Genomic DNA, 15910 nt, shown 5'->3' on the forward strand with positions numbered 1-15910 from the left:
TCCAAATCTTTTCATTCCTAGCCATAAAGGCAGCAGACACAGCTAGTTAAACACTTTGTCCATGGAGCAGGTGGGTGAAGAACGTAGGTCCATAGAGCGCATTACTCTGCTTTTCCACTCCAAAATCCAGAGTTTGCGGGAGCAGCTCCAGCCTACAGTTGACAAAGCGTAGAATTCCCTCACCGAGGTCTTTCCAGAGGTCATCCCTGGATTTACAAGTGACCCACATCTGGAGTACGCTAATGAATCCAGTGCTTCCGGTAGACCAGCGTGGTACTAAGATCCTTCACATCTTGACTCCTGGGGGACCCCTCTGGGGACCCAGCCTAGAATTCAGCCTGTACTTCAACCAAAATTTCTCTTCACACTTTTCGCAGCAGTAATCCCGCAGTCAACGTTTACAGAAACTGACACAGGCTGGTGAGATCCTCTAGAGTAGGATCCCCGAAGAGCCACATGGTGGAAGGAGAGAACCAATTCCCCCCAAGCTGTCTTGGGCTCCCACCCACACCTCGTGGCATAGCTCCACTCCACTTAATAAATAGGTGTAACGTATCTCTACAAGACTTGGACTGTAGCACGTGGTCTCGCATGCTCCTGCAGAACTTCAAGTTGGAGTTGCATCTCGGAATTAGATTAGAGGCAGTAAAAGTCTAAAGCGCAGCCTGCTCGCCCCAGGTGAGCAGGAGCACAACCCAGCTCCGGAGCGCCTAGCCAGGGGCAGGGCCGCGCGTCCCGCCCAGGAGCCGCGTCACTGCCAAGCGCGCCGCCGAGGCGGGAGGGAGGGAGGGGGTGAGAGAGGGAGGGCGGCGCGGCGGCGCGCATCCGTAGCCGGCTCCCGGGCCATGGCTGGCTGGGCCGGGGTTGAGCTCTCGGCCCTGAACCCCCTGCGGACGCTGTGGCTGGCGCTGGCCGCCGCCTTCCTGTTCGCGCTGCTGCTGCAGCTGGCGCCCGCCAGGCTGCTGCCGAGCTGCGCGCTCTTCCAGGACCTGCTCCGCTACGGGAAGACCAAGCAGTCCGGCTCGCGGCGCCCCGCCGTCTGCAGGGCCTTCGATGTCCCCAAGAGGTAACCTCGGTGGCCGGGCGCGCCCGGCAGGGGGCAACAGAGGCGGCGCGGGCACGTGAGCCAGGGGCTGTCCCCGAGCCGTCCCCGGAAATGACAGAGCATCTCAAGTTGGCCCGGCCCCCAGGGAGCCGCCCTGACTTCTTTACCCCCAGTTTTCCGCTTCCCCTCCCCAGAACTTGAGGTCGTGGAAATTCATGGACATGGAGGCAAGTTCTTCCTCGATTTCCGCAGTTCTCAGCCTGATCTGTCACAGTCAAGAAAGTGTGTGCTCCCCTGGGGCTGTGTAGACATCTCTAACCTGCATCTCCACAGGTGCTCTGGCAAACTAGCCCAGGATGCCCTGCTCCAACCCATCCGGAAGGTTCAGTAACCAAGTTGTGAAATACTAAAATCTTCCGGGGCACATATGGACTCCGCTGAGAATATGAGACCCGCTACAAGGCTTTCCTTTTTTTTTTTTTTTTTAACTCCATGATGAATTCAGTATGTAGATGGAGAAGTCATCTTAACACAGTCAATATTCTAGATAGTAAAGCTGTGTCACTTTTTTAAATGAAATTCATCATACATTTGCATTTAGAACTGAATTGGAAGGAATGTGATGGGCTCTGACGGATTCATCTAGATTGTTTTAGAAATCTGTAGCCGTTGCCCACCTCTGCAGATGGCGGTGGGGCTATCAACTGGCCTCAGCTCTGTCCTGACTGTTGGAGGGGGTCTTTCAGGGGGTCAGTGTGAGAGCAGAGTTCCATGTCATTGTGAAGAATGAATGGTAAAGAGATTAAGACCCGGAAGAACTCTTCCTTACAGGCCCAATTTTAAGAACATCCTGCTGTCCTCTTATCCTCGGGTTTGATTGGCCTATATCCCTTATGCTATATAGCAATTTATTTTCTGACTTTTGAGAGAGGTTCTAGTGTCCCCAGAGTTCAAAGCACACTTAAAAATCACTTATACTCAATCTCTATGGATGGGACTCCTCAGCTGTTACACTCAAGTCTGCCTTTATGTAACAGCCAAGAAAGAGGTAGGCCTTCCCTGTATTCATCCCGGTAACACTTGGTACTCTGGGCTTCTTCTAATTCTTAACAGTATTGTGAAATAATTATTCTTTCCTTCTTCCAGAACTCAGAGCAGAACTTCCCAAGGTGTTCAGGTGCTCTGAGGTGACAGGGCCTATTGTTTTTCCCTAAATTGGGTTGGTTTTTGTTTGTTTTTCCTTCAATACTGGAGAAGGTCCAACAAATCCAGGCCTATAAGCAAAGGCATTTTTAATTGAGACAAAGGTTTAAAAAAAAACAAAACAAAATAGGAGAATATTTGCTTCAAAACATTGTCCTTTTTAATGGCTGCCCCTCTCTTTATATGAAAAGGGGGTAACTGGAGTTGACAGGTTTTCACTTCCCTGTTTCCAGAGGACCTCCCATGGCATTGTGCTTAGCACATTCATAATGGGGAAATTATAGTAATTGAGTTAGAGAGCACTACCAGAGTGGAGTTGCTCTTATGTCATGTGCTAATGACTTGAAAGCCTTTCTTCCCTTGATCCTCATGACAGACCTGTGAGGGACCTGGCATCTTCAACATTTTCATCCATGTGTTCACAAATTCAGGCTGGTTGTACAGTGAGTGTGGTGGCTAGCCCTTGCAGCCTGCCTGTTGGTGTAAGATGCCGAACTTCTGACCTCCAGGGTGCCAGGCAAGCTCTTCCACCATGCAGACCTGAGTCATGTCTAAAAAATACAATGGCATTGGATTACCCCGGCGGGAGGCACTTTGTAATATCTCGGTTAATCCAGATTTTATAGTATTTGGTAACCTTAGCTAACATGCTTCTGACTTATATATTTTGAATAGTTTCTCCTTGTGCAAAATGTAATGACATCGCCAGGAATGAAAATAAAAAAGTTGGTGACTTCTACACTTACAAACGGGCGGCGCGGAACCCCGTTTCTGCACATATGGTAGTATTTAGGTCCTTTCATTGGTAATTATTTCTCCTAAGGAAGCAAGAATAAAACCTAAGTCAGTTCCTGGAATGTTGTTTCCTATTCTCCAGCATGGGATCCATTGCTGGCTGGCTTGTTGTTTGTTTTCAGGGTGTTTGTCCCCATCACCGGGCGGGCTCATGGTAAAAGCTCAGATACAGTATCTTCAGTAAGGCCTTCGATACCTGCCTTACTTAAAATGATAATTCTGCATCTGCCAAGAGTCCTTCTTCCTCCCTGCGTTCAGCCATAGCCCATAACAAACACCCAAGTAGTTGTTGGTCAAAGGAGTACCTACACCATGTACAGTCATAAAGATAGCCGTGTCCCTACCCTCAGGACTTGGAAAATGGCACTTCTAGGAAGCAAGTTACTGAAGGAGGAAAACGGAGGAACAGAAGGAGGAGCGTGGTGTCTTAGCCAGAAGGCAGTGGGGATCTGAGATGTGCATTTTGAGTCTTTATAAAGACAAGCAAGATATAGGACCTCCTATAAAGACCTGAAAGTGTTTCCTGTATTAAGACGTTCAGACAGCAGAGCAGAATGTGAGACTAAAAACCAATGATGTGTGTTTAAAGTAAAGCTGGCGTGGGAGAAGTAGCGCCGTACGTAAGGCATAGCTTAGCAGTTCATTTGAAACAACTGATTCACCTGCCTGTCAGTTTCACATAAATTGGCTGTGTGTGATGCAGGGCTAGGAAAAGAATTTCAGGCAAGCCTCGTCTGAAGGCAAGGGAGCAAGAGTGTGATGTAAACACCAGTCATTCTAGCTGCACCTAGAGCCAACTGCAGCCACTGCTGTGCCCTTAGATAAGAAACCGGTAGTTTTCCATGTGCCATGAGAAGAAAGCAAACTATGGGATTGTTGTGAAGATGACATTTCATAACCATGCCTCTTCCCCTGCTTCCCAGGCTATGTCCCTTATGTCACAACTAAACAGCCTCCATGTCATCAGCAGATAGATGCTCATTATTTTTTGCTTAGGAATGTTTTGCCTGCATTTATGTCTGGGCATCATGTGCATGCCTGGTGCGCCTGGAGGCAAGAATGGGGATCCCTATCCCTTGGAAGTAGATGGGTTTGATGGTTGTGAGCCACTATATGGTGCTAGGAATTGAACCTTGGCCTTTTGGAAGAGCAGCAAGTGTTTTAACGGCTGCTTGGCCATCTCCCCAGCCCATCTCAAAATATTCAGATGGATCTTTTGAAACTGTGAAAAGGACTGATTTTCTTTTAAAAAATGCTTTATTTTTGGTAAGCCTAGAGGGATTCCTCAGTACAAAAGCCAGCATCCTTATAGGGCTCTGTGTCCTCTGTCCCCTCTTCCTGGTTATGTTACACAACCACAAGGAAGCCACAGAGGGAGCACACCCAGAACACACACACCCCCAGGGCCCTTGTAGTCTTTTCTTCTGCTTGGACAGTGTGCAAGGCACCTCACTTAATAGTGTACACCCATTTTCATAGTCCATCCATTTTCCTGCAAAATTTTAACTTCATGTGGAATGCGTAGGCTTAAGATGTATGCTATTAAGTAAGTGAAGTCACACAACTTCACGAAGAAATAAATTAAATGTTCTCTCTCATATGCAGACCCTAGCCAATGATCCATGTATGTGTGAACACATATATATGTGACTACATTATACCATGAAGAAAGGAGAAGGAAAAAGGCTAAATGTAAGGGGCAGGAAAGAACTGAATATAGAATACCAGTTATTAAAGGAGGATATAGAACCAATTGTTTTCCTAATTCTAATTCTACCATTAATTTTTTAGTTATTTGGTGGCAGATAAGTACATAAAATATATTAGATACTGAAAGTGTAAACTCTAATGTACAACTTCACAGCTCCATTCTGAATGCCCATGCTAACAATATAGAATGGTATTACTCAATTGAATAGACCTTGGTTTAGCTAATTTTAGTGTGTGATGTTTTTATTTACTTGCAAATTTGGGTTTTTGTTTTTAAGATTTATTTATTTTGTTTATATGAGTAGGTGTCTTCAGACACACCAGAGGTTGACATCAGATCCAATTACAGGTGGTCGTGAGCCACCATGTGGTTGTTGGGAATTGAACTCAGGACCTCTGGAAAAGCAGTCAGTGCTCTTAACCATTGAGCCATCTCTCCAGCCCCCTCAAGGTTCTTTTTTGTTTGTTTGTTTTTTGTTTGTTTTTTAATAATAAAGTTTATTAAAGAAACATTTTAAGGAAGCGTGCAAGGATTGCATATTCTGTACAGATGTCCCTTCCAGAAAAGCCACCAAACCACTGATCCATAATGACATCCCTACTACTCTGGTCCCTTGTCAAATATTACAATAGATGCCTGAAAACATTACTTACTCCACTAAAAGGGTCTCCCATTAAGACTTAGACCAGGTCTGTTTACATCCTTCAAGTTCAGGCTCCTAGAACTTGGCCTAACCCACTTTAAGTTGGACCTAAATATTTATGAAATTAAAAATAGATCAAGTACCCAGCCCTTCCTTCACCCCCAAACCTGCAAAGCATACAGTTAAAAGCGTTCTTAACCTTGCATGGCCAGAGTGTTCAGCCCACACTTGTGCTAAGCTTCGGACAGTATGTTTTAAGGATGACCTGGAACAGAGCTGACTCTAGGAGCTATGGTGGCAAATGGCTGTGATGCACAAGCGTTTGAGAAAATGAGGCCTTTCTTTACGTGGTTTCTGAACAGCTGGGTAGGTGGATAATTCTGGCAGGATTTGCCAGCTGCAGCTGGGAGCACAGAGTGGGCTAGAGCAGGATGATGGGATCAGGTCAGAGTTTGTCAAACTGGGATTCTGGGCATGGGTGCAGGCATGACTTCCTTTACAGGCATGTTGTGGCCCACGTGGAAAGGCTTCTGAGCTGATGTTGAATTCTCTTTGGCTCCCAGTCATCTTTGATTGTCTCAAGGCAAAGTGAAAAGAAGAGAAGGAGATTAGTGTTAGTGTATGAAAACCAGGGAGGTCACATGATTACCTGAATTGATTTGAATAGAGGAAAATAAAATCCAAACTGAGCATCTCTAACTCAAAAATATGAAACGCTTCGGCATCCAAACTCTTGCGTGTGGACACAGTACCCCATGTACACCTGCCTTCATGAGATTGGTGATGGTCAAACGGCAGATACATTAAACAGTAACATTTATATAAGGTCACCTTTAGCATATCAGGTATATAAGGTATTAGTCATATAAGTACGTTCTGTGTTTAGACTTGGGTCTCACCCTTCAAGTTCTCTGTCAGTGTATTTGCAAAAATCCTAGGTGTTTCAGATAAGAGAGGCATAGAATGGTGGAGCTCAGAAGAACCTGTGAGTGAGCTGGTGAGGTATGCAAGCATTCGAATTAGAATTCCCCAATACCTGAGTAAAAGGATGGCTGTCTTAGGCTTTTATTGCTGTAAGGAGATATCATGTCCACTGGGGCTGGCTTATAGTTTCAGAGGCTTAGTCCATTATCATCATGGCAGGAAAGAGCAGCAGGCAGACATGGTGCTGGAGCAAGAGTTATACATATTGATCCGCAAGCAGCTAGGAGAGACTGTGTTCAATGTCACTGTATCACAATGCTTGAGCATAGGAGAGCTCAAAGCACATCCCTGCACAGTGACACACTTCCTCTATCAAGACCACACCCACTCCAACAAGGCCACACCTCCTAGTAGTACCACTCCCTATGGGCTAAGCATTCAAACACTTGAGTCTCTGGGGGCCATACCTATTCGAACCATCACAGTGGGTGTGTCCCCATTACAGCACAGCAGAGAGGGTTGCTGGAGTTGACCACCACATAGTACCCCAGTGGTGCTCCTGGCATGGTGAGTGATTTTGTTTTAGCAAAGCAGTGGCACCTTTTACATTAAATTAGCATCGCTAATTTCATTTACTTGGTTTTGTGACATTATGTTTATTTGCTTTGTAAGTGATTTATATAAAATAGGTTCATGGTCTTAGTTGTTGGAGACATAGAATCATAAGGCGTTGCCACCTAGTGTTATTGTTGCAATTTTTTTCACATTATAAAAAAATTAAGGGGCTGGTGAGATGGCTAAGTGGTTTAGAGTACTGACTGCTCTTCCAGAGGTCATGAGTTCAAATCCCAGCAACCACACGTAATGAGAAACAAATTTAATAAAAAATAATTTGGAAGGCTTGAGGAGGAAGAAAATGGATCAAGTTGTAAATGGCCTGCCACATAAGCGTGAGAAGCTGGGTTCGATCCCTAGCGCACTCATAAAAGCCAGACATAGTACACCACCTATAATTCCAGTGCTAGGGAGCATGGGAATTAATGACCAGCTAGTTTAGCTGAAGGTGTAGGCAGAGCTCCCTGACATGGGTGCTGGAAATCGAACTTGGGTCATCTGCGATAGTGCTTGCGCACACACATATAAATGATAAGTTTTTAATTTTTAAATAAGGTGTATGAGACTGCAAAGGTTTAGCAGCTAAGAGCATTCGCTGCTGTTTCAAAGGACCAGGTTCAATTACCATGATCCAGTTTGGGATCTAAGGGTCTTTCGCAGATCTCACTGATATTAGCACGACTTAGTTCTTCAGCGCCTTGTGAGAATTCAGGGGCCATCTTGTTACCCAGAAACAGACTGTTAACTGATCCCTTTTCTACTCCAGTTTAATGGGTCTTGTGACTTGGAGGTACCTTTTGAAATAGTCCCACCTGTACAATTCAGGTTCTCTCTCTTTTTTTTTTAAAATATTTCTTATTAGGTATTTTCCTCATTTACATTTCCAATGCTATCCCAAAAGTCCCCCATACCCCCCCCCCCACTCCCCTACCCACCCACTCCCACTTTTTGGCCCTGGCGTTCCCCTGTACTGGGGCATATAAAGTTTGCAAGTCCAATGGGCCTCTCTAGTGATGGCTGACTAGGCCATCTTTTGATACATATGCAGCTAGAGTCAAGAGCTCCGGGGTACTGGTTAGTTCATATTGTTGTTCCACCTATAGGGCTGCAGATCCCTTCAGCTCCTTGGGTACTTTCTCTAGCTCAACTGAAACTCTGCTCTGGGATGTGGGTAGAGGGGGCGGGTCCCAGGACTTGGAGAGGTTGTAGCTGGCCGCTGCCTAACTCTTCCTCCTTCTGCAGGTACTTTTCTCACTTCTACGTCATCTCAGTTGTGTGGAATGGCTCCCTGCTCTGGCTGCTTTCTCAGTCGCTGTTCCTGGGAGCACCTTTTCCAAACTGGCTTGGTGCTCTGCTCAGAACTCTTGGGGCCACGCAGTTCCAAGGTAATTTGGCTCCCTAGCCCATTCCTGGTTCCTGTCCGTGTTCTCACCAATCATGTCCCTCTGCAGGGCCTGGTAAGTGAGGGCGGACAGAGTTTGCCTGGTTAGTTGGTCTCCAGTCCTCAGTGAGCCTTGGCCAAGCCCAGGGTTCAGGCACTGGTCAGCTGTTCTCCTTCTGATATTATCAGTGTGTGATAATCTTATGAAGATGGCCTCACACGTGCTGGGGAAGCTTTGGAAAAACCTCAAGTTTTCATAGACACGTTTATTTATCATTTATCCAGTCACAGCTGGAATCGAGTCTTAGGGCTCAGAGAAATTTGACATTAAAAATCACTTTTTGGTAAACTTTTAGAAAGGTTTGGGGACTGGTGAGATGGCTTATGGGTAAAGTTGTTCCCACCAGACGTGGTGATTTACGGTGTATGTGCAAGACCCATGTTGTGGAAGGAGGAAACTGACTCCTGCAAGCTGTCCTTGACCTACACCACACACACACACACACACACACACACACACACACACACCCACCCACCACATATGCTTTCAATAGAGTAAATAAATTAGTTCGTTAAAAAAGAAAAATGTTGTATCGTGAGTCTTCTGCTAAACAATGAAACTGAGTAGCAGTGGTAAGGGCTCTGTGGAAGGGGCTGGGGGTCCGAATGTGTGCATGTTCTTGTTACTTGCCGTGTTTGTGCAAGTGTCTCTGTTGCTTGCCGTGTTTATGCATGTGTCTCTTTGTTGCTTTCCGTGTTTATGCATGTGTCTCTTTGTTGCTTTCCGTGTTTATGCATGTGTCTCTTTGTTGCTTGCCTTGTTTATGCACGTGTCTCTTTGTTGCTTGCCGTGTTTATGCACATGTCTCTTTGTTGCTTACCCTGTTTATGTATTTAGATTAGATTTGAGGAGTTCTTATTATTTGTTTTAACATGTTCATAAAGAATTGAAAACTGGGTTTTCATTTACTTAAAATACAAAGAGCAAGTGAATCCATACTGATAGACGTTAGAGTGGAGTCCTTGACCTTGGGGCAGGGTCATACTTAGAAAGAAACACTAAGGGATTGCTGGTCAGGTTCTTCACCTGGGTCCCAGTGAGACCTGGGAATAAGAATTCACTGGGCTGTGTCCTTGCAGTGCCTGTCTGTGTTACTCTTTTTATTTGTTTGTTTTGTTTTTTTGTTTTTTTTGAGACAGGGTTTCTCTGTGTAGCCCTGGCTGTCCTGGAACTCACTCTGTAGACCAGGCTGGCCTCAAACTCAGAAATCCCCCTGCCTCTGCCTTCCAAGAGCTGGGATTAAAGGCGTGCCCTACCACCGCCCAGCTTGTGTTTCTCTTTTTTAAGAACAGGGACTAGCGTTTACGATATTTTAAGAACGAGCTTTTGCTCATATGTTCTTGGAGCATGTAATGACGGGCCTGTAGGAAGGTGGATCATGGGGCCCTCTCTCTCTGCAAGCGCATCATTTCTCCTTTGCTTTTCCTTTGGCAGCCCTGGAGATGGAGTCCAAGGCTTCTCGGATGCCAGGTAAGTGCTTCACTATTCAACTCCAACCTGTCCTTTATTTTTATTTATTTTTTTTAATCTGGAAAGGAATATTCACCTGCTTGATACCTGCCTCTGTCTCTCCCTTGATGTGGTCCCACCAGATAGAACTGATCCAACATCACTATGAGTCTGTCCCTGACCGACTACATTCAGGAGTCGGTTCAGGAACTAAAGACCCACGGACCCTGAGCCCTGAGCACCTTGACCCTTCATGGTGATGCCCATGTACCCCAGAAGGCTTTTAAATGAGGGCATCAGAGATAAGTGCTGTCCCCCTTCCTAGCACCCTGCCACTAATTTACCACTTTGAAGGAGGAAGCATTAGTTTAAATGGTCTCTGTAGCCCTTTGACTCTGGTCTTAGGTTGCACAGTGAGTAAACTCAACCCTTGACCTAATCCTGGAGGAGAGACTGAGACTGACCATGTCCCCTTCTCTCCTGCATTGCAGTGGCTGAGCTGGCTCTGTCTGCCTTCTTGGTCTTGGTGTTCCTCTGGGTCCACAGCCTTCGGAGACTCTTTGAGTGCTTCTACATCAGTGTCTTCTCTAATGCAGCCATTCACGTCGTGCAGTACTGTTTCGGGCTTGTCTACTATGTGCTTGTTGGCCTGACTGTACTGAGCCAAGTGCCCATGGATGACAAGAATGGTAAGTGGCCCTGCCAGTAGGTTCTAAAGTCATCATAAGTGGCCCTGGCAGTAGGTTCTAAAGTCATCATGTCAACAGGTAGATACTTAACCATCATGACCACTAAAACCTAGGAACAACACTAGCTTCATAGCAGAACCTTCAGAGACAATAGGACAGTACAAATCATTCCTGGGGCCATTTAAGGACAATGAAGTTAAACTGTAGGAGGAGGAAGTAGAGCTGAGGTCTGAACAGCAGGTGGGAGCCTCCAAAGAAAGGGCCACTAAAGGAAGAGGCCTCCCCACAGCCCCATTGTCTAGAAGTCACTCTATGGGATTAAATCACAGAGCAGGAGACAGAGGTGCTTGAGGTAAGTAGCTTGGATTTGAAGGAGGAACGCAAACTGTTCTCTTGACTTTCTTTCTTGGGATGGCTGCCTTCACGACAAAGCCCTTCTTCATGTGGGGCAGCCTGAGGGAAGAGGAAAACCGAGTGTTGTGCTAAATGGAGATTGCCTTAAGGTTTCCAAGTGCTCTCTAGCCAGGAAGAGGGAAGCAAACGTTTTGCGTGTGAGAAGGAAGTGAAGTTGGTTGGTGTGTTACGTGGAGCTGCACAGCACTGTCTGACTCTCGGTTTCATAAGACGATATGTACAGATGACAGAGTTCTTCTCCTCTTTGGTGATTGAAATGATTGGTGCTGAGGCTAACTTGATCTTGAAGCCTTGGGCTTTCAGCCCAGATCTTCTGGGACCCTTTTTTCCATGTCCTATATCATAAGTTAAGATGAAGATCGATCTGTATTTCCAACTACCAGTGACTGAGCCTTTTTTTGGTTTGATTTCAGTCTCAGAGTGCTCCTTAAAGTCTGCCCTGTTGCTATAATACACTTCCTGGGGCTGTAAGAATTATCTGAAAGGTAGGCTTATTGACCAGGTAGCCCGTCAGTTTGTGAATGAGTTACTCGTTCCAGCTATTCAGGCAGCTTCTCTTTTAATCCCTCCAGATTTTGAAGGAAGATGAAATATTGTAACTTGTGAGTTGTTTAGGAGCCCACAGCCCCGGCAGAACAGCCCCCAGGCATGCCAGGGCAGGGCTGTTGTTAAGGCATTTCTAAGAACATCTTGACTGTAAAGATGAAAAGATATGCAAGGACCAGCAGGGCTATATTATCTGAGTCAACACCACCTGGCCAGAACCTCCCCTCTGTCTACTGCCCCTTGACGCCGGGTAAAGTCATACATCAACTGGTTGCTATGTGAACAAAGATAAGCCCCCAGCCCACAGGAACAAAGTCCTGATGCCCTGTAATCTTTCTGTTAATGTTTAAATAAGCCAATAGTGTGTTGCTATGCTGAATTCCACACCCCTAAGCCCCTTACCCCGTAAAAACCCCTAGCTTTTGAGCCTCAGGGCCGACATCCGTTATCTCCTGTGTGGGATGCATGTCGGTCCGGAGCTCCGTAATTAAACGTCCTCATGTAATTACATCAAGAGATGGTCCTTCGTGATTTTTTGGGTGCACGCCGAATCGGGAATTGGGTGGGGGTTTCCTCACTAGATCTAACAATTTCATTGCATTGGATACTTTCTGGATGCTGTGATAAAACACTATGACCAAGATGGCTTCCAGAAGGAGGACCTTAACTTGGCACAGTTACAGAGGGCTGAGAGTCGATCCCAGCAGGCAGGCTAGGCGTGGCAGCAAACCACCAGGAGCAGGGAGCTGAGAGCTCACATCGCAGCCATGTTTAGGAAGCAGAATGAGAAAACTGCAAGTAGGGAGAGGCTGTATAGTCCCAGGCTCACCTCTAGGGCTGTGCTCCCTCCAAGGCTGCACCTCCTAAACCTCACCAACTGGAGACCAAGGGTTCAAATCCCTGAACCTCCGGAGAACAGCTCTCACTTAAAATCCATAGTAATCATTCATCAAGTCAGACTTCCCGCCCAGGTCTCCCCTTGGTGTTCAGATGCACAGCCATCATCTGGGGTTATTTGGCCAGAGAACTTTCTAGATTCCTTGGTTGCCCATTAGTTTTCTCTCTGTCAGCTTCTGTTGGCCTTACATCACTTTTCTGAATTTATTTCTGTGGGTGGAGCCCAGCTTCTATATTCTGCCTCATTAAAAAAAAAAAAAATGGTCATAAAAGGCAGCTGAGGAACACACGAAAATATCTTCCTAAGCACTATAAAACTGCTTCCATTTCATTTGGTTTCTGCTCACGGGGTCTCCTGGAGTCACTGGAGCAGAATGACTGTATTGGTTACTCCCCCTTAGTGTTGAGACCAAACACTGCAGACAAGAAGCAGCTTCACGAAGAGGGGGTTGGTTAAGTGGAGAGTGCCTCGCAGCGGGTGTGTATGCCAGCCCGGGGTGTTAGGTTGCTCACAGCTATGCTCTCAGTGCATAGGGTGGAAAGGCAAGAGGACCACTTCAAGTTCAAAGCTAGCTTTGTCCAGGTACTGTATTCCAGGCCAGCAAGGACTACAAAGCAAGGCCCGATCTCAAAAAAGGCAAATCAAAACTCACCTCCACAGTGGGGAAAGCTGTCTTTGCCATCTGTAGGATCTGGTAGGAATCCTGTAGGTTTGAGTGTCTGTTGGGCCTGGGTCCACTCCACTGGGTTTGTCTGGCCTCAGAACCTGTGTCGGTGGTCAAGGGCGCAGACCAGTCTTACAGGGCCCTTATGTAAGAGAAAGGAGTGTCTGTGGCCCAGAAGAGGCGGGTTTGGAACTGAAATCACCACAGGTGAGTTTGGTGGATCCTTGTCAGCCATTAACTAGCCTCCGCTGACTCCCACTTGAGGGGCTCTGTGTAGAGCACCGTGACCCTCAGTGCTGTTACCTCAAATAGCTTTTTAGGGCTTTGTCTCAGCTTGAGGGCCCCTGGCTATAGCCGGCGTTCAGTGGACAGTGTTTATCTCTTCAGTTAAGACGAGGAAGTCAGTTCTGCTAATGATGGTAAGGATTCTGTTGGCTGTTCTCGTGCCAGTGATTTGCTCTGGGAGACCTTCTGCAGTCTCCATTCCGTCCTTGGTGCCACATCAAAGGGAAGGCCTCGCTACAGGAGCTGCTGCTTTGGGAACGGCGTCTCAGACTGGGTTCTCTCTGATCCAGAAAGGGCATTGTTGTGTTGTTCTTCTCTTTATGAGAGACCAGTTACCCTTTACCTCAGAAAATCTCTCTACTACCCAGAACTGGGCAGTGCATGCATGCTTTCTTCTCCATCTCCCTCTTCCCTCTCCCTCCTCCCTCCTCCCTCCTCCCTCTTCCCTCCTCCCTCCCAGGTTTGTAGTCCAAACTGTCCTTGAACTCCTATGTACTTGGCTGACCTTGAACTCATGATCCTCTTGCCTCAGCTTCCCAAGTGCTAGGCTGACAGGCATGTACCCACCTTGCCTGGGTTAGCTCAGCTTTCTGTATTGAGGATCTCCCTGGCCGGACTCCGGGTGGCAGCTCAGGGAGACGTTTCTTTAGAGAATTTTTTTCTGGATGGGAAAAAGTAAGCAAGAAGACTCAGCCGTAGATGCACAAAGCAATCTGACCCCACCGTAAGTCACCCGGGGGTGGACTGAGTTTGCTCCAGAAGCGCTTGCAGAATGTTTGAGAGATGTCAATACGGTCTCTGCCTGGGACCACCAGAGCTTCGGAGACTGGGAAGCTGCTCTCACTGTCCGGAGGCCATTGGGCAAGGGTAATACGATGACGTAATTCTTGGACCGCTGCAACTCTGTGGCACTGGCTAACAGGAGAACTCCTATTCCCGTAGTGTATGTTCTGGGGAAGAATCTACTGATACAAGCCCGGTGGTTCCACATCCTGGGCACGGTGATGTTCTTCTGGTCATCCGCCCATCAGTATAAATGCCACGTCATCCTCAGCAACCTCAGGAGAAACAAAAAAGGTGAGGTGACTTCCGGGGCTTCTCGAATGGCCTCTCGCCTTCAGGGGCTGCTTCCTCTGTCCCTTCCTTCCCTTGTCGATACCAGATACTCGCTTTTTTTTTTTTTCCTGAGACAGGGTTTCTCTGTGTAGCCCTGGCTGTCCTGGAACTCATTCTGTAGACCAGGCTGGCCTTGAACTCAGAAATCTGCCTGCCTCTGCCTCCCGAGTGCTGGGATCAAAGGCGTGCACCACCACCGCCCAGCCAGATACCCACTTTTGACAGACACCATTCTGAATCACAGTCCTCCTCTGCTTGGTAAAGTGAGGTGGCAGATCTGGGGACGGCACCGCACACATGTACTTGAGTATGGAGTCCTGTGACCCCAGCTGAGGGAAAGAAACTTAGCTTCTGAGTTAGCCTGGGCTGGCTCTCCATGGGTATGGTTTGCATGATTCATGTTCTCTAGGTGAGGAAACAGAGGCACAGGGAGATTCAGCGGTTTATGTAAAGTTACACAGTGTGCTTGTGAGAAATGGTGGGAAACCCAAGCAGAGGGCTCTTTAGGTTTTTCAATTTGATTTTTGGTTTTGTTTTTTATTTGATTGGTTGGTTGGTTGGTTTGTTGGTTTTTTTCTCATTGCTGTTTTTGCTTTGAGATGGGGGTCATTCTAGTGTAGCCCTGGCTATCCTGGAACTCACTAGGTAGACCAGGGTGACCTCAGAGCTCAGAGAGATCCTTCTGCATGTGCCTCCCTCCCAAGTGCTAGAATTGAAACCACGCAACACTCCTGCCTGGCTACAATTGATGGGCAGTGGGGGTTGACAGGATTAGATACTCGGTAGAGGTTCTGTCAGCGATCTTAGAAGTGGAGCGGTAACAAGCCATCGCCCTTCCGTTTCAGGTGTGGTCATCCACTGCCAGCACCGGATCCCCTTTGGAGACTGGTTCGAGTACGTGTCTTCAGCTAACTACCTAGCAGAGCTGATGATCTACATCTCCATGGCTGTCACCTTTGGGCTCCACAACTTAACCTGGTGGCTGGTGGTGACGTATGTCTTCTTCAGCCAAGCCTTGTCCGCATTCTTCAACCACAAGTTCTACAGAAGCACATTTGTCTCCTACCCAAAGCATAGGAAAGCGTTCCTCCCATTTTTGTTTTAAAGCAGGCTTTATGGTGAAGAAAGCCAGGTGACAGATTCCATTCCTAGAGGCACTGAGACAGAGACCAAAGTACACTTTCTGCGGGAATGTTTGATGGTCCTTGTTCTACTTCAGAGCCGAGCAGTGTTCACCGAGCGAGGTGTTGTTCCTGGAGAACACATTCCAGCAGACCTAGGCTTGCAGGATCAGCTTTCTGCCAAGCTTTACAGAGCTAACTGATAACAAGTAAACGGGTGTCTCCAAACTGCTTTCTGGCCGCACTAACCAGGAGTATAAACAGCTCTGCATGGATACATGCATGCTTGAGTCTCTCTCTCTCTCCCTCTCTCTCTCTCTCTCTCTCTCTCTCTCTCTCTCTCTCTCTCT

General features: G+C 47.0%; 1 protein-coding gene across 2 annotated transcripts; it reads left to right on the forward strand.

Annotated features, from left to right (window-relative positions):
* The first annotated feature begins 682 nt into the window (after positions 1-682).
* On the forward strand, positions 683-15890 carry Srd5a3 (steroid 5 alpha-reductase 3). Of its 2 annotated transcripts, none has more exons than XM_021163311.2 (6): positions 683-1066; positions 8179-8321; positions 9813-9848; positions 10319-10516; positions 14266-14400; positions 15285-15890. In XM_021163311.2, the coding sequence occupies exons 1-6, from the start codon at positions 846-848 to the stop codon at positions 15542-15544; spliced, it is 993 nt and encodes a 330-aa protein (XP_021018970.1). In that variant the 5' UTR covers positions 683-845; the 3' UTR covers positions 15545-15890. The 2 variants fall into 2 exon arrangements, with proteins under 2 accessions (XP_021018970.1, XP_029332836.1); XM_029476976.1 differs by lacking the exon at positions 683-1066 and adding an exon at positions 1088-1427.
* The last annotated feature ends 20 nt before the right edge of the window (positions 15891-15910 follow it).

This window comes from Mus caroli, chromosome 5, assembly GCF_900094665.2.
Source record: "Mus caroli chromosome 5, CAROLI_EIJ_v1.1, whole genome shotgun sequence".
Classification (NCBI taxonomy): Eukaryota; Metazoa; Chordata; class Mammalia; order Rodentia; family Muridae; genus Mus; species Mus caroli.

Bases quoted from the DNA above. Each gene is read 5' to 3' on its own strand.
- Srd5a3 (XM_021163311.2), top strand. From the start codon at position 846: ATGGCTGGCTGGGCCGGGGTTGAGCTCTCGGCCCTGAACCCCCTGCGG. The intron at 9,849-10,318 runs GTAAGTGCTTCA...CCTGCATTGCAG, and splicing joins CAAGGCTTCTCGGATGCCAG to TGGCTGAGCTGGCTCTGTCT. The intron at 10,517-14,265 runs GTAAGTGGCCCT...CTATTCCCGTAG, and splicing joins GCCCATGGATGACAAGAATG to TGTATGTTCTGGGGAAGAAT.